Here is a 22,649-nt window from a genome sequence, read left to right on the forward strand (position 1 = left end):
TCATTTTCATGTGAATTAAGTTCAACAATGTGCAAGAAAAATATGAACCGAATCTGTTAAGCGGAGAACCGAGAGAGTCGGGAGTTTGATGGTACTACATTTACCGCCTGCCCATGAATGGTGTAACCAAATACCCTAAAGAACAAAAGAAAATATGGACATACTAAAGACCCGACTATTCTGATCAACATAAATAATAAAAATGAATTTTTTTATGTTAAAGAAATAGAAGGTAATAAAAAGTACTTCAAAAATTGATTGATTTTTTTTTATGCTAAAAAAGTTCAACTTCCACATGCGAGGATGGGGGGGGGGGGGTGGCAATCCACTTTGTACATTTTACATTTGCCTCTCTTGGTTTTTGAAGTATATCTAATGCACAAAGATATAAAGGTATTTTCGTCTCATTTTTATTTATTATTTCCAATCTACGTGACCACTAAAAATTATATGAAAGTACTTTTTGTATTATATATTGCCCGGTGAAAATTCTTTATGATATTCTTTTTTTTTTTCCATTGACGTTTCATTGACGTTATTTACAGTGATTGATTATAATAGGTGAAGTCTGAAAGGGGAATATCTTCTCTTAGTAGGAGCCCTGGCCTGCCCAGCACTTGAGTAAATGGTCCAGACTCAGTAGGAGCCCTGCCCAGCACTTGAGTAAATGGTCTAGAATTTTATTTTTTTTTTTAAATCTGGTAATAAAAATCTGGTACAATTGCTTACTAAATATAAATCACTTATTATTCAAGATAACTTCTGTCTTCTCGCGAAAATTTTAATTCTCGAGAATATTTTTAGTACAAAAGATTATATACAACAATAACCAGGAATAGCGAAAATTATGTCTCGCTTATAAATACCAAATGGCCATCTCGCGAAATTAAAATGTCGCGAAAAGTTGGTATCTTCAGTATTACGTTGTACTCTGTCCCCTAGATGCCCTGGAGCAGAAAATGATTTTCAAAGACATTATGCATTTTCACTATATAATCAACAGAGCCCCGTCCTAACACCAGAAACCTTTTATCTAGGGGCCACAAAATTCACAATTTTGGAAGAGGCAACCCTACTAATCATTACCATGCTCTTAGTTTATATGCTAAATACCCAGAAGTTGAGAAGAAGATTTTCAAAGAGATAATGCACATTTACTATATAATCAAAATAGTCCTACCCTAACCCCAGAGCCCCTGACCCAGGGGTCATGAAATTCAAAATTTTGAAAGAGGAATTAATCTACCTTACTTATCATAACTATGCATTTAGTTTGTTTAATATCTAGGAGCAGAGAAAAAGATTTTTAAAGAAACAATGTACTTCCACTATATAATCAATAGCCCCCCCCTCCCCTAACCGTGGGGTCACAAATTTCACAACTTTGAAAGAGACACCCCTTCTTATCATTACAATGACCTAGTTTATCTGCTAAATGTACAGTAGTAGAGAAGATTTTTGAAGAATTTATGCATTTTCACTACATGATCATTATAGAGCCTCACCCTAACTCCAGAACCCCTGACCCTGGGGCCATGAATTTCACAAGTTTGGTAAAGAGGGCTCAATGCTTATTACAATCCTACCAACATATATTTGAACTGCTTGATATCCAGAAGTAAAGAAGAAGATATTTTAAGATTGCATTAATTTTGATGGTTTTGGTCCCATCCCTCAGGCCCCAGGGGGCAGGGGCCATGAAATTAACAATTGTTGTTTCCCTTCACCCATAGATGCTGTACATGCCAGATTGGTTGAAATTGGTTCAGCGGTCCCAGAGAAGACGAACATGAAAAAAGAAGGTTTACAAAACTCAAAATTATTAATCGGAGGGGGTTCAAATCTCATATATATATATATATATATATATATATATATATATATATATATATATATATATATATATATATATATATATATATATATATATATATATATATATATATATATATATATATTGGGGGGGGGGGGTTACATTAACGGGGTGCACCATTCTGCAACAAAAAGTAGGGCAGCATTTAAACGAAAATTTACATAAAAATATACTCTTCTCAAAAAACAAAAATTGAGGAGGTACCCCCCACCCCCTTTTTGTATTACTTGCTTGTGGGAATGTAATTAGCAAATTTAAGTTGTTTGTATATCTATAATTTGGCAAATAAAAGACATCCCCCCCCCCCAACACACACACAGAGGTTTAAACAAAATAAATTCATTATTTATCTCTGTATGGCGATCCTTCTTTATTTTGTTTACTAGTATTTCATATGTTGAAGAAATGACTTAATTAAAAATGCACCATGCAGAACCCACAAAATGGTACCCATCAAATTTATAAAAGAATTTCTGGCTCTGAGAAGGGGATACGGCCCTCACAGACTCTTCCTCGCACTGACCCCCTTTTCAGAAATGTGGAGACGGCCTTGGATATGTATCACCGAGTTTATGTGTATAATCAATGCATGTAATAAAATTTTCATAAATTAATCCAATGAACAATGCAATACATATCAAGAATAGGGCAAATCACATGCAGACCCCTAGAAACACTAGAGGTGCATGGGATCAGATACCCCAAAGTAGTAAGCATCCCCTGAACGTCCGGTTACACACGCCTTGAGTCCATTATATTGATCGCCAGGATAAACGCGGAAAATAATTATCCTGATATGAAAACAATGGCCTAACAATTGGTATGAAACATATCAGTCAAATTTCGACACAATGATAGGTTGTACGTACACGTACATCTATTTGCAAACAAGGTCATTATAACGGCAATATAAAGTTTATGAAATGCTGACTTTCGTGAGATTTTTGAAACCCCTGTGAAATCAACATATTTTTCAGGAGCCTCCCTCCGTTTAAAGTTGAGAATACACAGAATATGCTCTCGGCTTGCGTACCGAATCAGCTGAGAAACATTTAAACGATTTGTAGGTGATATTGGAATATGGCTACTTACAAGTGGGAATTCATCCCACTTACGTATTTAGTTCGTCATTGACGTCTATATTCAGTATATGTAATATACTTGGGAAAACTCTGTGGTGTTATATTTCGATTTTACTGTCCTTCGGGTATATAAAAGATATAAATTAAAATAAATACTGAGTATTGTATATTTAGATTTCAAAGGCCATAGCTACAGTCATGTAGATGTGACGGAGAGGGTTCTTCTCCTTACGGAGAATTTAAAAAAAAATAATAAATTCGGCTTCATAAGCATAAAAAAAAACTCGACTAACAATTAAAGGTGCACAATTTATATTCTTATGGCAATTTCAACAAATTGTTGGAAGAAATGGTCTCCGAAGACTACAAAAAAATTGTCTTAGATAAACTCTTGTATCATCTGTAGAGCACTTGGGAATAAATCAGAATGATTTGTAACAAATGAAGTAATTTTCAAATCTTAACAGGGAAAACATCTCAAAATCAGCTCAAAGTCCTATTTTTATTGAAGAATTTAAAAGCATTGTCTGTGATTTCCAAAATCTTATTCTTTTATTTATCTCAGGGAATGGTCTATAATTTATAAAGTTGGGAGAGAAACATTTTTGTGATTTCAAATATACTGTTTTTGTTTTACTGCGAGTCCGCATTTGATTTACACCATTTCTTGGATATGTTGTGCAGCACAGTTCGATCGTCCGAAGTTTCTTTGCGCCTAGGTAATATTTTGTGTGGAATACATATATCGTTTTCTATTTACTGGACACTTGTATGCATTTAAAAAAAAATGGAATAAAATTTCAACCTCTAAATCACTACCAAAAAAAAAAAAAAAAAAAAAAAAAAAAAAAAAAAAAAAAAAAAAAAAAATATATATATATATATATATATATATATATATATATATATATATATATATATATATATATATATATATATATATATATATATATATATATATATATATATATATCACAGAAATCTGTAAAACAGTTTGTCAGTTTGTAAAAAATATTTAGCACGAAAATCTCCTATCAAATCAGCCTTTGTTTTCAATGCAAAAACATGAAAAAATCAAATTAATTTACTCTAATATTTTACTATTTTACAACGTAACAAATTAATATGAACCTGAAAACAAACAAATATTAAATTCTCCCAAATAAATACAAATTTAATCTAATTGTACCACGTAACAAATTAATATGAACCTAAAAAAGAAAAAAGAAAAAAAAAGTTGTGTTAAATCTCCACTTTCTCCAGAATTTCGAGTATTATTTTTAGTTGTCTCCCTTTGACCGGATGTAGTTTACAAGTCAAAAAGATTCAAAATGGCCGACTTGAAATGAGAGAGGCTCGATTAAGAAATTTTCCGGTTCCTTAGGCGATGTCCCGCTTGGCCGACTACTTTATCGTGATTGGATATGATCACGATAAAGACAGTAAGTATTTTCAATTATTTATTTGATTAAAAGAAAAAAAGCAGTGTACACATTCTTGTTAAATGAAAGTCAGTCCGAAATGCCTCGTTTATGACATCTCTTTAGTTCCTAACAAAATAGAAACTACTGTCATTTGCACTACTGTTTACAACCACCCTTCATTATGTAAAACCTGTGCAGGTTTATGAAGAGATTTGCTTCATTTAGCGCATTTTGGAATGTATTTGAAATACTCAGGTTATAAAGCACTATTAGGTGTTACTGAATAATGTCAGGGGTTTATCTGGCTAGTTTATTTGACTACCCTTTTCACATGAAGGGGGGAAATGTTAAGAATTGCTCGACATTAGTGCTGGAGGTGTGAATATTCTATGGGAGTAGCATGCCTTTCTTGAAATGTTCAGATGTTGCAAAAATCTGCTTTCTTAGAGCTGATCTGGGGGGAATTTCTAGAGCAATCGTAAATAAATATATTCCAAGTGTTACATGTATTTTTAATCAGGAAATTCTCTATAAATAAGAGGGGAATTTTGGCATTTTTTGAAAGGGGAAAAGTACTCTGTACTGGTATTTGAAACAGTATTGATAAATTCCTTGAATGCAGTATCAACATAATAAATTTTTCTGAATCTATCATACTTACTAAAAACAACATGGTATTAAAAAAAAAAGAATAAAAAGTCGAAGCATAACCAGAATCAATTACACAATCATAGACATATCACCATACTTATTTCAGTCACTTCTGAGTCAAGTTAGATGGCTGACTCAGCTGTAAGTGTAAATTCATGGTGATTAAAGGTAATAAATGAAATTAACTTAATCATTACTCTAATTCTTGCAGGGAATGGGTCAAGTGAAGGACGAATCATCCAGCGTTTTCCAGAGAATGACTGGGAGGCTTGTCCATTTACCCAGAGCATTGAATTGGTAAGTCTGCCATCTATAATACTCATAATATAGTCCGTATGTGTTACAGATAAAAACAGTGATGTTCAGAATACTCTACAATGTAAAAAATGCAGAGACAACATAAAATCTTTTGTAGGGATGTTTAAAGTGTTGTAATGGATCTTTTTAACAATCCACTCTTTCTATAACCTATTTGTCAGATACAATGGGGTATTTTTTTTAATTAGAATTTGCATGTTGTTTGGGTCAGAGAAGACCTGGCAGGACTGCATAGTTACTATAGTTCTCTTAACTCTATTCCCCTTAGACCTTTCCATCCTTTACCCCTTAATGACGACTTTTGACGCCTAGTCTCAAACCCTTAATGACGACTTTTGACGCACGTGTATTTCATTGTTGATTTGACTTGAAATTACCGCTTGTTTACAAATTATCAGAGCACAGGTGGCCACCTGCAGGTTAACAATAGATGATTGCATCATACTACGGTTAGAAATCACGTGATTTACCTGTGTAAACAAACAAAAGAATCTTGGAAATTCCCACCAAAATTCAAAATGGCGGACTGTTACATACGATGTTTTTAGAGCATATAACTCAGTCAATACGCAATTTTTTCTCATCCAGTAAAGCATTACATGAAATTCAAGCTATAAGCTACCTATTTCTTGAAAGTTTTGAAAATTATAATGATCTATGTGTGTAATAAACATTAAAATAAGATACGAAAATGTTGTGAAGTTCGGGACCGCGCAGTGCCGATTTCGTTACCTGTTTCTAAGAATTTCAGAAGATACCTTCCATTTTACACATATTTATAAATGTGAAGGTGAGAAAACAATTATTTTAATAGAATTTGATCATTCAAGTAAACAAAAACGTTCAGAAATCAAGTTTTAACAGCCAAGTCTGAAAATTTGTCGGCGAAATTGACATTGAAGTAGCACTACAATTTATTGATTTCTAAGGAATTAAACTTATAAAATTGATAATTAATTATAATTTAACCATCAATTATATCATCACACATAATTTTTATTATTTATACGGACAATTTTGGCTTATTTAAGCCGTTTTACATGTTGAAAATATCTATTTTGCGATTTACACCTGGCTGCTTTCACCTGAATTATTTATTTACAGAAAATTCCGATAAAAATTATGCTAATAGATTTGAAAAATTTAATTTATTACGAATCCAGTGATATATAATACATAGCATAAATGAAATATTTTGACCACCATTAGTTCAGTATTAAACTGCACTCCAATTCATCTAAAACGCACCAAGGGGCAGCCAGGCAAACACTCTAAGGATATTGCCAGTGCGTCAAATCGTGGCATTAAGGGGTAAAGAGTTAAATAACTAGCCAACTCATAGATAATTCCCAGAACAAATTTAGGCAAATCAATGTAACTAAATAAACAATCCTTTTAAATGAAGAAAATAGCACAAGTTTTTTTTAAAATATATCAGCCGATACAAAGTATTAACTAAAATGGCCATCTTTTTTTTTTGATACGTAGCATCAAATATTAATGCTTTATTTACCTACATAGTGCCAAGTCTAGCATAGATATATGTATGTACACCTACTTAGTTGCACAACTCTGCTCTTACAAACATGGTCAGAACTTTCTGATATGTCATAATTTCTTATGAATTCTAAATCCATAAAAATAGTCAGTGAGTAACTACAATTGCAGGATTTAACTTTTAAGATATTTTTTTTTTTATGGAAAGACTAACAAGGTATTTTTTCAGAGTTGACAGTAAGTGTGTATGTAATATAAATAAAATACTGTTTACTCATGAAAGACATTAAGGTTCCATAAATTCACAGCATGACACTTATGTGTTAATTGGTGAATTGCACAATAAGGTGAAGTCCCTATTGATCACTTTTTTAAAGCTCAAAATTAAGTTGTAAAACCTTACAAAGTATGTAAACATGGTGTAAGGTTCACTTTCTCTATACACATCAATAACTTGTCTCTATTTTCAATATGAAAATGAACAAAATAAGTAAGCCCTCTGTAACAGGGGTTAACATCTCTTGGTGCAAGTTAACAGGAGCCAAGAATACCGGTAGTTCAAAATTGTGTGTAATTGTTCTTCTTTCCATATTTGAAACATTTTCTATAGTTTGTTATCATAATTTATGATACAATACTCCAAGAAACAAATAATTAGATTAGAATAATTGGAATAAATTTATTCTTCTCTGTAAGTTGCTCATATATACAATATTTATATAATATAACATGTTTTTTTTTCTTTATTTGATTTTATTAAAACCAAAATATTTGTCTAGATTCAAATGCCCATTGTAGGAGTATTTAACCAGAACTTAAAACTAAACAAACACACATGACAAAAGGGGGTGTTTTATGCTGAAATAAAACAACTGATGCTTTGTTATCCCTGGATCTGTTTCCATTGTTGAAGTCACTTGTAAGTTGGTCATTTGTAGAGATCTAAATTGCACAGATTGACTGATGTGTAATTGTTTCAATCAAGATTTAACTACATTTAATGTATCAAAGCTTTTGTATACATGGAACCAACTACCCGGTAGTAATGGAAAGTCTTTGTGTATTTTTGCAGCGATTTTACCCTCGCAAAAATTGTCTTGCAGTTCTTTTAGAAGAAAAAATAATATTGCAAGAAGAACAAATAAATTAAGATTGTAGATGATCAAGCATCCAATTTTCCTTTATTCAGTGTTTTGAAAGTTGATGAAGGGGGGGGGGGGGGGATGGCACATTTCATTTCATTGTCCAATTTGAATAAGTATTACCCTGGAAACTTTGACACAGGTCAATACATGAATAAATAGCTATGAATGATAGTTCAGCATGTTTAGGAAGAAGTTAGTGAATTTATAAGGAAGGCTTTCAAGAGAACACAAGACAGAGGAAGTAAATTCTGTCATAATTATTTGATTGTACAGGTGTTACTGTGATCAAACAGCTAACAGAACTCTAAAGACCCTAATGAACAAAAGACTATTAATAAAAATTTAAAGGTTATGTTTCTTATCCTGGAGGATCATGGAATTCATTAAAATCACTTTTATATTGTGTTTGTAAAATGACTTAAGTTTTATTTTTAGAGCTCAAGGCTATTTAGTGAATTTGAGATAAATCAATACAAAGATACATCATACCAAGTTAATGGAAACCCTTGAGTAATTTTGGTTTCTGTTGTACAATAGCTGAGTTCTCCAGGGCAGAGGGGAAAAAGTCAAAGCCCTGTTAACACGTGATTGAATTTTCCAATCTGTTGAGTGCACATAGAGAATTTCCTTGTGCTACTATCAAATGTATTCTAGCAAAACTGTATTGTTGTAGTTTACCTGAGTTTATTAAGCCATACAATAGTAAATAAACTACGTCCACGATGGCTGTCAAACTATTATCACTGTCATAATAGTTAGATGGTGTACCTAGCCAACAACTAATAATGTTGCCATAAAACTAGTGATGCTTTTTAGTGGCCAGGTGTTAATGGCATGAAATCTTCCATTTGCACCTCAAAGGAAGATAATTCACCATTTCTATGACATGACATAAGGGTTGGACAGGATTTTAAAGTCTTAACTAAATCTGCCATGTAACTGGCTTCCTGGTATTACAAACAACAATTGAGACAACGGAAGCTGGACGAGTTGATCAATGATTGTAAACTGTTGTCTCATTCATTAATTACAGTTACTGTGTATTTGTCATTAAGTGACGATAAACATGTACATTGCAGGCATAGATACATACATGATTATTTACGTCAATCAGGTCAATTGGGGATCATAATACGAGTCTACTCGTAAATGTAATGTTACATCCCTGATTGTCCTAATTCTGAAGAAAAGCAAAAGGCTACTTAATGCATTTCCAGTCTGCACTGTTTTAAACATTGAAGATAAGTTCGTAAGGATGGATTATTTGGAGTGTAATTTAGCTGGTTCCCAGTGATTGGGAGATAGTAGTGAGAAGTACATGTTACCTGTTCATTAAAGCCTGTACACTGTTATACCAGCTTGTTTACACATTGAATCAGTGACTTATCTTTGTTATACTAACAGTTTTTTGCTTTGTTGAGTTCTTTTTTGCTAGTAAGAAATGGAGAAAACACCTTTAACAGGTGGGATTCATTTGCACACAGAGGCCAGCATTGTGGGAACAGTTTAGGATCAGAATTCAGGGAATGCATTGAGACCTTGGCTATTATACTTGTGTATTGTCAGCCTGCTGAGTTTACCATATTTTTATTTTGACATTTCCAGTAATTACAATGATTATTGAATTTTCAGAGCTGAACTTGGTTTATTATTGTTAGATATAAATTCTAGAAAACTTAAGATACTACACCACAAACATGTGTTTATAGACAATTCTCAACAAAATAGGTGTAATTTATTTAGGAGTGCCATCTTTAAGAAAACAGAAAGCTTTTCTAGACATGAAGATCACACTGTCAGACTCTTGTATTTCAAGTGTGTTATCTACTGATTGACTCCATTTGATGAATGATACACTGTATCATCACTACAACTTATGAACAGCTATCCAAGAAAGTCCTGCTCTCTCGTATACCAGGACATGATGAACTAAGACTCAGATCCTGGCTGGAATTTCCCTCTTTAGCTGTCACTGACAAACTGGAAGGCAGGGAAGTTGTATACAAACACTGCTCAGTGAGAGAACTTGAACTCTGGAGCCATAATGGCATTGATCCAGCACAATCTGAAATATTACAGTAATAACAGTCAATAATCTAGTCTCACCCCTGTACCCTAGCTTTATATACATACACAGAATGAGATCAGTGGACTGTCTCTTTTTAGGCTTCTCTCTGAGATAATGTTAGCCGTCATCTCTTACCAACAAACAAATACACATGTGTAAATCATAGAACTGTTTCCTCTGAATTTTTTACAACCTTAGCTGTCATCTTTATAAAGAAACATACACTGTAGAAGTCTGAATAATATTTAAGACTTGAGATTTGAATGCTCATAATGTACATTTTGAAGCACCTAAACAATGCTCATTAGAACTGAATGGGAACTTAGAGCTGTATAGGTGGAACTTCCTTGTAGTATAATTAACCCCTCACTTAACATGGCAGGAGGTATAAAGTCACACTCTTACACTCCAGTGTTAGCAATGATCTGTTGTAATGACCACAGAGTAGCAGATGGCAGACAGATAATGGACGGGCTGAGTTGAGAAATAATTCTATTACTGGCTTCATCTCAGCTTAGCCAGACTTGTTGTATATGTACAAATTGTAATCAATTTAGATAATGGAAAGCCAGGCCAGTGCTCTGAATGGTTAGGATTCCTTCAGCCACGTTTTACCTTGGGAAAATGACCTTGAATATTTAAAATGTGTTCCTCATTTATAGCAAATGAGCTATTAATTATAAGTTCTGTTAAAGTTTATTCTGAGAACTTCCTGATTAAAAAAAAAAAAAGCAGTTGCTATCTCTTGTTATTGAATTTACATATGAAGGAGGTTTGAATATATCTGTGTAATTGGTATGTATATGTCATTATGTCACAGTTAGGGTTGATAATGAATCAATGGAATTAATTTCTAATTTCTGTATCTGAAATCTCTATTTTTTAATGCAAAAATTGTGAAATATAAATAAATGAATTAATGGGGGGGGGGGGGGGGGGGGTTGTGTGTGCACAGTAAGTCACTTGTAGCTGATACTGTTATGGATTACCTGAAAGTGGCTCTGGCTGCATTTAGGTAGCGGTTCTAGTGAGAAGTGTTGATGATGCTATTAATTTCATTTCAAATGATAAGATTAAATAATTCCTCCTTTACAAGTGAGTTTAATTTTGTATGCATACTATCACACCATCTTCAGACTAATGGAAATTGATGTCCCAGTAACGATAGCAATAATGTCAAAGTCATTTCTCTTACACATCTATCTTAATGAAGAATACTGGATTGGAAAATTCATGCAATGTCAATGATTGCAAGAATAAAATGTACTTCAGGCACATGGAAGCAGGGGTCTGTTTAGCAGTGAGTTCCAGAAAAAGTATTTAAATTAGGAAAAGATGAAGTTGGAAATGAAAGTTATTTTGGAACTTTGTTGGTTGAAAACCTAAACATTGCAGTGTCTGTGATCCATCATACTCTTATGTAACAGCCTGCATCCATTTTTTCCCCTATGGCCAGAGAGGTACCAGCAATTTGAGCTAGTGTATTTCTCTAAAAAGCTTTAACCTTTCGGAGATAGATCTGAAAACTAAATCAGCATTGTGGAATTGTAATGATATATTATTAATTTACCAAGGAAAAGGCAAATTTTTGAACTTTGAAGTACTGACATTTCAAAGGATGAAGATGATAACATCCAGAAACTGAATTAAAGATAATTATTGGAATGCCAGCCTCAGATACATGACCACTGCTTATCAGAAATTGTAAACACCTGAAACTGAAATATGTGGAAATCACTCAAACACCTTGTGTGATTATCAGAATCTGTAGAAGCCAGATTTTTGAGAAGGGCTCATTCCTGAAATTAGTTTATTCTTATTGGGTAGATTCGGGAGATATTGCCCCAGATGATTTGAGGCCCACAGACAGGGTTTAGGTCATTTTTTATCAATTGGTTTATTATTTCATCTTTTCATTGCACAAACTTGAATAAATTGTTAGTATAATTTTCATTGAAGAAAAGTCAATAAGAATCAAACCACAAACTTTTTTTATATGCATTGTTGAAAGAAACAAGCAGCATGTACATGCAATATACATTTTCCTTGCGATTTAGCCTGCATTTGGAAAACAAAAATAAGGGCAAGGTAAAAAGTTTCCTGCATTTCTGAACCTGAGGATTGTTAAATTTTATTGAGGGAGACATGAACACTAGATGTGCATTGTGTTCAATCTGCTTTAGTTGTATGTACTCAATGTCTGTAGTAAAAAGTGATGCTTTCTGTCAAATCAGACATATTTAAAAATGCAGCCATAGGAAATTTAATCATCTGTCAAAAAATCAATTACCGAACATACATAGCCTGATGTTATGGCTGTGTTTAACAGAGCTGACATTAATAGAGATGAGTGCAAGCACACCAGGTTTTGGGATGATCCATAGTTTTAAGTGCAGTTCTTGGTTCATTCAAGTATCTTATCACAATATGTTTTAAGTCAATACACAAAATATAAGGTGTTATTATGACCTAGTGTATCAACATGACACCAGATTATCTGTTTTCACCCCCTATCATTCTCTACCATCAGAAGAAACTGTGCTAGTCCAGAACCATCAGTAAAACCGAGGAGCAGGGAAATGGTGTGCCTTCTTGTCATTTTTGCACTGCTTCATTCTGAATGGCAGTGCTTGATAGTTCAGATTGTGTCTATAATTCTGATGCAAGTTTTGCAGAAGCCCCAAGGGTTTTTGTCTCCCAATTTTACACTCACAGTCTGCTGGTTTTCCAATAGGTTTTACAGTAAAACTTTATTTTTATGAACTCAGTTACAAGGAAATCTCAAATGCAATGTATAATATTTGACATTTTCATACATTTATAAATCATCAGAAAACATTTCAGTTGCTTAATATAAAGAATTGGTTATATATAATTTTTTGTTATAAGGAAATGAAAATTTCTCATTAGTATCATTTTTTTTTGCAAGATTTATTATGGAAGGGTGACTTCTGACCTGAGAGTTTTAGTTGACCTTTGAATGTTTCTTCTAATACTGCTACTATGCTGCAGCTTGCATGTTAAGTTTTTTTTAGGTCACCTGAGTCACTCAGGTGACCTATTGCTATCCGTTCTCGTCCGTCGGCGTGCGTCGTGCGTCGTGCGGTGTGCGTCGTGTGTTAACATTTGAACATTTTTAGCTTCTTCTCTCAAACCGCTTAACCAATTTCAACCAAATTTGGCATATAGCACCTATGGGTGAAGGGGAACAAAAATTGTGAATTCCATGGTCCCTGCCCCCCTGGGGCCTGAGGGGTGGGGCTAAAACCACCAAAAATAATGCAATCTTTAAAAATCTTCTTCTTTACTCCTGGACATCAAGCAGTCAAACTGTTGGCATCATTGTAATAAGCATTGAGTCCTCTACCAAAATTGTGAAATTCATGGCCCCAGGGTCAGGGGTTCTGGTGCTAGGGTGGGGCTATATAGATCATATAGGGAAAGTGCATTATTTCTTTGAAAATCTTCTTCTCTGCTCCTGGGTATTAAATAAAGTAACTAAGTACATAGTTATGAAGAACAAGAGTGCCTCTTTCAAAATTGTGAAATTCATGGCCCCAGGATCAGGGGTTCTGGTGTTAGGGCGGGGCTCTATTGATTATATAGAGAAAATGCATTAATTCTTTGAAAATCTTCTTCTCTGCTCCTGGGTATTAAATAAATTTACTAAGTATATAGTTATGATGAGCAAGAGTGCCTCTTTCAAAATTGTGAATTTCATGGCCCCTGGGTCAGGGGTTCTGGTGTTAGGGCAGGGCTCTATTGAGTATATAGTGAAAATGTATTAATTCTTTGAAAATCTTCTTCTCTGCTCCTGGGTATTAAATAAAGTAACTTAGTACATATTTATGATGAGCAAGAGTGCCTCTTCCAAAATTGTGAATTTCATGGCCCCAGGGTCAGGGATTCTGGTGTTAGGGCAGGGCTTTATTGATTATATACATTAGTTAAAATGCATTAATTCTTTGAAAATCTTCTTATCTGCTCCTGGGTATTAAATGAACTAATTTAGTACATAGTTATGATGAGCAAGAGTGCCTCTTCCAAAATTGTGAATTTCATGGCCCCAGGGTCAGGGGTTCTGGTGTTAGGGCGGGTCTCTATTGATTATATTGTTAAAATGCATTAATTCTTTGAAAATCTTCTTATCTGCTCCTGGTTATTAAATGAACTAATTTAGTACTTAGTTATGATGAGCAAGAGTGCCTCTTCCAAAATTGTGAATTTCATGGCCCCAGGGTCAGGGGTTCTGGTGTTAGGGCGGGGCTCTATTGATTATATAGTGAAGATGCATTAATTCTTTGAAAATCTTCTTATCTGCTCCTGGATATTAAATGAACTAAGTTAGTACATATTTATGATGAGCAAGAGTGCCTCTTCTGAAATTATGAATTTCATGGCCCCAGGGTCAGGGATTCTGGTGTTAGGGTGGGGCTCTATTGATTATATAGTGAAAAGGCATTAATTCTTTGAAAATCTTCTTCTCTGCTCCTGGGTATTAGATAAACTAACTTAGTATATAGTTATGATGAGCTAGAGTGCCTCTTTCAAAATTTTGAATTTCATGGCCCCAGGATCAGGGGTTCTGGTGTTAGGGCAGGGCTCTATTGATTATATAGTAGAATTGCAATAATTTTCTCTGCTCCTGGGTATTAAATACATAGTTATGAAGAACAAGAGTGCCTCTTTCAAAATTGTGAATTTCATGGCCCCAGGGTCAGAGGTTCTGGTGTTAGGGTGGGGCTCTATTGATTATATAGTTAAAATGCATTAATTCTTTGAAAATCTTCTCTGCTCCTGGGCATTAAATAAAGTAACTTAGTACATAGTTATGATGAGCAAGAGTGCCTCTTCCAAAATTTTGAATTTCATGGCCCTTGGGTCAGGGGTTCTGGTGTTAGGGCAGGGCTCTATTGATTATATAGTAGAATTGCATTAATTCTTTGAAAATCTTTTTCTCTGCTCCTGGGTATTAAATAAACTAACTAAGAACATAGTTATGGTGAGCATGACTGCCTTTTCAGAAATTGTTTCATGGCCCTTGGGTCAGGGGTTCTGGTGTTAGGGATGGGCTCCATTGATTATATAGTAAAATTGCATTAATTCTTTGAAAATCTTCTCTGCTCCTGGATATTAAATAAACTAAGTACATAGTTATGATGAGCATGGCTGCCTCAGAAATTATGAATTTAATGGCCTCTGGGTAAGGGGTTCTGGTGTTAGGGCAGGGCTTTATTGATTAGATAGGGAATTGGCATGAATTCTTTCAAAATCTTGTGTGCGCCTGGGTATTTTTCAAACAAAGGAAGTGCATGGTTATGATAAGGAAGAATGCCTCATGGCCTTTGGGTCAGGGGTTCTGGTGAGGGGGAAAGAGCTCTATTGATTATATATAGTGAAAATGCATAATTTCTTTCAAAATATTTTTTCTACTACTGGTTATAAAGTAAAGAAACAAGTGTATAGTTATAATGAGAAAGGGTGCTTCTTCCAGAATTGTGAGTTCGTGGCCAATGGGTCAGATGTTCTGGGTAAGGATGGGGCTTTATTTATTTAATTTTATGGTGAAAATGCATTTCTTTGAAAATCTTCTTTGCTTCTGGGGATGTTCAAGGCAAACAGAGTAAAAGTTTTAATATGCAAGGGTATTTTTACCAGATTTTTGAACACCTGGACCATTTAGTCAAGTGTTCTAGTCCTGGCCAGGGCTCTATTAACTTGTATTCTGCTGAGCAAAGTTATTCCCCTTTGCCATTCACCTTTGATAATTAATCAATGTAAATAATGTATTTGAAAGCTTAATAGAATAAGAGAATTATGCAAGATAATTTATTGTATAATGAAAATGTACTTTCATAGATTTAATGACTTGGAAAGTCAGATAGGCAGATAGATACTAGACCAATTATTTTGTTGATGCTAATCATACTATTTTTCTTGCTTTTGGGCAACAAAGCTTCATTTTTCAGTTTATGGATCCTCTAAATTGTTGTATTGTACTCAGGTGACCGTTAAGGCCCTTGGGCCTCTTGTTTTTTTTTTGCTGCATCTGCCATTTTATTTTCTTGATTATAAAGCAATTAAACATTTTTGTAGTTTGTCCATTTCAGAGTAACCTCTATCTAGACTAAACTTATATGTAGTTTATACAGATTACATAAACTACAAAATACTTCCAAATGTGCTCGAATGCTGCATCTAGCCTATTTTCATCAGTTTTAGTGACCTTACAGATTAAAACATTTGGAGCTGGTGCAGTTCTTTGACGCATATAAATATTCAGCTTTAGCCTGCACTAAAATTATATGTACATTATGATGCATTCAGTGATGTATCTGTATTTTTAGGTGCTAAATGAAAGTCTCTATATACCCTGATAATGATAATCTTTATGTATCATTTGGTATTGAGGCTTTGCTTTTCTTAAATCATTCATATGGGTATTAACTCTATAGTCTTTGTATCCAATATTCCTTTTTCAAAGAAGAATTTTCTATCTTTAAGAACTTAAACAATTTTTATAATCTGAATCAGGTCTCTTGACAAGTCATGGGGCACTTTATTTTGAAATGAAATGCTGATTATATAGCTTTGCTTTGAACATCTGAACAAAGCAGTAGTGAATAAACTTTGTTTTTGTTCTAACCTATGTATGACCTTCATTTTAGTAATAATGGAAGGTTTCAAATGTAATTCATTTGAAAAAAAAAATTCGAGGTAATAGGTCTTTTAGAGAGTTCAGAATTAACTATGAAAGAAAGCACTTTCATCACAATAAATGATAAAACTTTATCTGTGTTTTTATCAGACACCTAGACATCCCCCAACAGCTGCAGTCATCCATATGTAACATTTGGAGGGGGTCTAATTATGTAAGAACTAATTAGCATCTGGACAGATACAGACAGAGGGGGATATAGATATCTCCAGACACCACAATAATCCCACATCACCACCACATACAACTCTGACACTGGTGCTAAGGTCACTTTCCATACATTTCCATGAAAATATCTCAACTCACAATTTTGAGTCTACCAGTTATGATTTCTCTTGTGGATCGAAATCTCAGATACAATTCTTGACTTGCTAATAGCCAGTGAAACCTTAACACATTCAAACAAAGGTATACTAATGGTATTAGCAAGAGCATTCTTTGTCCAAAGGCATTCTGTTTTCTGTATTCAATATTTCCTGATTTGAGCTTATCTCATATATAGTTTCATCCCATGTTAAATGATGCAGTTTATTTTCTGGGAGAAAACTTTTTTGACACAACAAATGTTTTTGTAAATAAAATTCAGGAAATACTGGAAGACCTGAGGCATGAAAAAGTTCCCTTATGATAAGTCAATATACACATACATGTATGCAGTACATGTATTAAATTGGCTCTTTTAAACAGAAAAAAAACCAAAAACAAAAAACAAAAACAAAAAACAGCACCATGATTGTAACAAGTGGCTGAGAGAAAACCAGAGAAATCTTGTAGTAAAAAAAAACCAGAGCATCTGTCTCTGGAGGAATTGAAGCCTTTTAGTCTGAGGACAATTCCCAATTGGATCAAGGTCACCATGTCAGATCTATCAGTTTTGACACCATTATCAGTCATTTTATTTAGGTTCTATTAGCTTCATTTACCTTTAGTTACTGTTAATATCTTCTGTGACTTGGATTCTGACAAGGATGGAGTGATTCTGTCCACGTATGTATCCTATTACAATGTACTCATATGTACTGATCGGTACACCTATACATTGACTGCATCCTGAGGATTTGCCTGTAAAAATTTGTATTATATTCAAATGAATTTTATGTTTATTTGTTTTCATAATTCAAAGTTAGTGATAATTATTGCTTGAGATTCATAGATCAAGGATTGTTGAGGTGTAAGGAAGTAAAATTGTTCCCAAATTGTTCGAAAGTGAAGAGATTTACTTATATTTTGAATTAATGTCACTTAGACTAAGTGAAATATTTTAGGTTGTTTGTAGGAAAGTACCATTCATTTAACACTAACTCTAGCCCAGATTTGATATTGAAAACTAATATGTGCCTGAAGCATTGTGAAATATATCAGTCAATTAGTATTTTGAGAATCATTGTCTTACGACATGTTTGTTATGAAAAAAAAGTCATTAAAAAAAATAACTGTATAGTGTATACTATCAAGTCTTCATAGATGCATACTGTTTTTTTAAAGTGTGGCTTACCAAGAATAACAAAGAAATATAATTACTCAAAGAGGAAACTGTTTTTATTAAAAACCAGCTTTTTAAAAGAGGCTTCAAGAACAAAAACCCAGAATTGATTTGCACTGTGGAATCAATTACAAAACAGGAATTCCTGTGGTGCACACACAAGTCTATATATTTAACAGTAATTGATGCAGCAAAGGGTTGATGACCTACTAACTCTCTCCTGCTGGTGCTCCATTGAGAGGCTGCTGGCAGTAAGGCACACTTCATACCTCTGTCAGATGCTCACATTAAGGAGGATGTGCTCTCTTTAAGGAGGATGCTCACTCAGATACTGCCATCTGTCATCAGTTCTAATTTTTCTCGTGTGAACTTTCAATAAAAATACTTGAAATTTTTACACTTTCGTATGAGATAATCTCCATTATCTATGCAAAAATTGATGAGGAAGTCAAATAGTTATAATTTCAGTCACTGAAAACAGAGAAGGCAATGAGATATATATTTTACAACGAAGAGAGCTGTTGTTTTTTCATGATAAGAAAAGGCAATATCTTCACAACAGATATATAAATAAGGAAAACAGTTTGACATGGGAGTCTTGTGTCATACAGAAATTAATTTTAGTTTTATCTGTAATCTAGACTCCAGGAAATGCATGAGAATACTGGTAGTAAGATATATTTGTGACATTATACATTTACAGTTTTGACAAATGGACAAATGGCATTATCCTACATGAATTCTCCATCTGTTTGATAATATTTGCTGGTATCAACAGTGTAAAGCATGATACATAATTACAGAAATAGGAACTTGTTGATGTATACTTAGGCACTGATTTCTTTTTGAATATAACAGTTGCACTTAAAAATAACTGTTTGCTCTGCTTATAGTTTTGTCGGCCAGTTGGATGGACACTTTCAGCACAGAGACAGCCACCGGAATTCTTTGTGGCGGTCCTGACGGACATAGATGCTGACCGCCACTATCTGTCTGTTCTGACGTTCAGCGAGAGTGTTGCCATCTCACCCACAAAGTCAGACGATGGTGACACAGAAGAGGACACTGCCCTCAATATACATTCCCTCATGTACTCTCCAAAATGTCTTGTTCTGGTCTCACGGCTAGACTACTTTGAGACATTTAAGGTATGATATTGCTATCATGAAAGGCATTACCTTTCCCTGATATACAAAATTTGGTTTCTTAAAAAAAGAGAGCATATTGAAGGTATACACATATAACATATGGTGATTAATAAATTGTTGAGTGACAACTGACTGTTCTAATTCTGAGTTTTGAATTGTAGAATTGTCTGGGCATTATCTATACAGCTTATGTAGACAAATTAGATGTACAGCTAGAGGTGTTGGTGGGGAACATACTAGGCTGTGTACAGGTACCTCCTCCAGGTAAATATCTACCTAAACACTTGCTAGACTGTGTACAGGAACCTCCACCAGGTATATATCTACATAAACACTAGCTAGGATGTGTACAGGAACCTCCCCTAGGTAAATATCTACCTAAACACTAGCTAGGCTGTGTACAGGAACCTCCTCCAGGTAAATATCTACCCTAAACACTAGGAAAACAGAGTTAAAAGTAAAATTCACAATACAGTTAAAACTGCCATAGCGACCCACTGTATTAAGCGACTCACTGTCATATGTGACCGTAAGAATTCCTCCCAACGCTTTTCCCTATATATTATACCTGTATTAAACGACCACCTGTCTAATGCAACCAGCGACCGTGATTATCCTGACCATTTTTTGTAATTTCAGGCAATTTTACCTGGATTTAAGGACTATATAATTTCCGATTCCTACTTTCGATTATAATGTAGATTAAACAAACTGTCATATTCACAAATGTTTACTGTTGAGGGTGATCACTTTCGTCCTTGAGGAAATGTTCTGTTTACTCTTTGTTTTTTGGCAGGTGGTCCTCAGATTCGGTTTTCGATTGGTGCGGGGGATAGACAGGCCCTCCAGCCTCCTGTTAGTGCCACAGTCCCCACCTCCAGGAATGTCACAGCACTACTATTCCAACAGCTAGGTCAGTTTTATAATGTAACTCAGGTTCTGTGATAACCCCTGACCATACTAATTTCAGGAATTAAAATCAAAACATCATATATACTTTTTGATTAATTTTTGGTATAAAATATTTCTAAGCTTGTGCAAAAATTTCTTTTTATGGTATTTCTGACATGGTTAAGTAGACAAGGATACTTTATAGTTGTAGGATTTACCAGTAGTTCAAATATCAATCATGCAATATTCATTGCTATCGATCTCCAAGAATTCATAAAAACAGAAACAAAAAGACAATTCTTCATACTTTTTCAGGAATACAAAATGTTCTGACATTGTTTTGTGCTGCTCTCACTGATCACAAGATTCTATTCCATTCTCAAAGTCATTCACGGCTCACGGACGCCTGTCAGGCAATCACCATCCTTCAGTACCCTCTCAGATACAGGTAATAACGATACAAGTAATAACAGACCAAGGTCAGATACAGGTAATAACAGACCAAGGTCAGATACAGGTAATAACAGACCAAGGTCAGATACAAGTAATAACAGACCAAGGTCAGATACAAGTAATAACAGACCAAGGTCAGATACAGGTAATAACAGACCAAGGTCAGATACAGGTAATAACAGACCAAGGTCAGACACAGGTAATAACAGACCAAGGTCAGATACAAGTAATAACAGACCAAGGTCAGATACAGGTAATAACAGACCAAGGTCAGATACAGGTAATAACAGACCAAGGTCAGATACAGGTAATAACAGACCAAGGTCAGATACAGGTAATAACAGACCAAGGTCAGATACAGGTAATAACAGACCAAGGTCAGATTCAGGTAATAACAGACCAAGGTCAGATACAGGTAATAACAGACCAAGCTCAGATACAGGTAATAACAGACCAAGCTCAGATCCAGGTAATAACAGACCAAGCTTAGATCCAGGTAATACCAGACCAAGCTCAGATCCAGGTAATAACAGACCAAGCTCAGATACAGGTAATAACAGACCAAGCTCAGATACAGGTAATAACAGACCAAGGGTATTGTTTTCATGTCTTATTTACCAGATGATTATTGCATTGACTGCCACCCAGGAAATTCAAAAATTCCAACATGACACAGAGATGATTTTTAGCTCACCTCAACGAAGTTGGGGGAGCTTATGTAATACCCTCGGCGTCGGCGTCCCAGGTTAAGGTTTTTGAAGCAGTTTTCTTTTCAAGTACTTCTATGGCCTATATTAGTCAGAGATGCATGGAGGATGTTTCTAGTGTGTTTTATTGTACCAGTCAAGGTTTCAGATGCTGCAATTTAAGCTAAAGAATGACCAGATTAATGTTTTTGGAGCAGGTTAAAGTTTTTGGAGCAGGTCTCATTTACAAGTAACTATAAGCCCTATATTGACCAAACTTGCATGGATGATGCATCTAAGGATGCACACTACTGAACTTGCTTCAGATATCTGACCTACATTTTCCGGATGAGTGACTAGGTTAAAGTTTTTGGAATAGATCTCATTTCCAAGTAACTATAAGCCCTATATTGACCAAACTTGCATGGATGATACATCTAAGGATGCACACTACTGGACTTGCTTCGGATGTTGGATCTGACCTATATTTTATGGATGAGTGATCAGGTTAAAGTTTTTGGAGCAGGTGTCATTTCCAAGTATCTATAAACCCTATATTGACCAAACTTGCATGGATGATACATCTAAGGATGTACACTACTGGACTTGCTTCGGATGCTGGATCTGACCTATATTTTCTGGATGAGTAACCAGGTTAAATTTTTTGGAGCCGATCTCATTTCCAAGTAACTATAAGCCCTATATTGACTAAACTTACATGGATGATACATCTAAGGATGAACACTACTGGACTTGCTTCAGATGCTGGATTTGACTTACATTTTCCGGATGAGTGACTAGGTTAAAGTTTTTGGAGCAGATGTCATTTCCAAGTAGTCGCCCGCGTGGCGCAGTGGTTAGAGCGTCTGCTCTAGAGTCGTGAAGACAGGAGTTGATCCTTACGTCGCGGGTTCGAATCCCACTGTGGGACGTGGAGACCGGTCCTTCGGACGAGACTGTATAAACCAGGTCCTGTGTTGCAGTAGGTGCTGGCACGATAAAGATCCCTCACTGCTCAATGGCCGTAAGTGCTGAGTATAGGACAAAATTTGCAGCTCTCCACAGGCATGTGGTGGTGTCTCCATATGAGTGAAAAATTCTCGAGAGGGACGTTAAACAACATACAAACAAACAAACATTTCCAAGTAACTATAAACCCTATATTGACCAAACTTGCATGGATGATACATCTAAGGATTCACACTACTGGAC

At 34.7% G+C, this 22,649-nt stretch overlaps 2 protein-coding genes across 6 annotated transcripts in view; one reads left to right on the forward strand and one right to left on the reverse strand.

Moving 5' to 3' along the window:
- LOC133191131 (RNA cytidine acetyltransferase-like) overlaps window positions 1–22,649 on the reverse strand; it is a 298,447-nt gene that overhangs the window by 159,106 nt on the left and 116,692 nt on the right. The window lies entirely within an intron of this gene.
- The window catches only part of LOC133191066 (myotubularin-related protein 13-like), a 49,907-nt gene continuing 31,520 nt past the window's right edge, over window positions 4,263–22,649 (forward strand). For all 5 annotated transcript variants that reach the window (XM_061326748.1, XM_061326765.1, XM_061326772.1 and 2 more), the window contains exons 1-6: window positions 4,263–4,397; window positions 5,242–5,327; window positions 19,153–19,407; window positions 19,569–19,671; window positions 20,204–20,320; window positions 20,614–20,746. In XM_061326748.1, coding sequence (XP_061182732.1) covers window positions 4,343–4,397; window positions 5,242–5,327; window positions 19,153–19,407; window positions 19,569–19,671; window positions 20,204–20,320; window positions 20,614–20,746 — 749 coding nt within the window. In that variant the 5' untranslated portion in view covers window positions 4,263–4,342. The remainder of the gene's footprint in view (window positions 4,398–5,241; window positions 5,328–19,152; window positions 19,408–19,568; window positions 19,672–20,203; window positions 20,321–20,613; window positions 20,747–22,649) is intronic.

The sequence above is a fragment of the Saccostrea echinata genome, unplaced genomic scaffold, assembly GCF_033153115.1.
Source record: "Saccostrea echinata isolate AGI-Se365-2 ecotype Australia unplaced genomic scaffold, CSIRO_AGI_Sech_v1 ptg000001l, whole genome shotgun sequence".
Taxonomy (NCBI): Eukaryota; Metazoa; Mollusca; class Bivalvia; order Ostreida; family Ostreidae; genus Saccostrea; species Saccostrea echinata.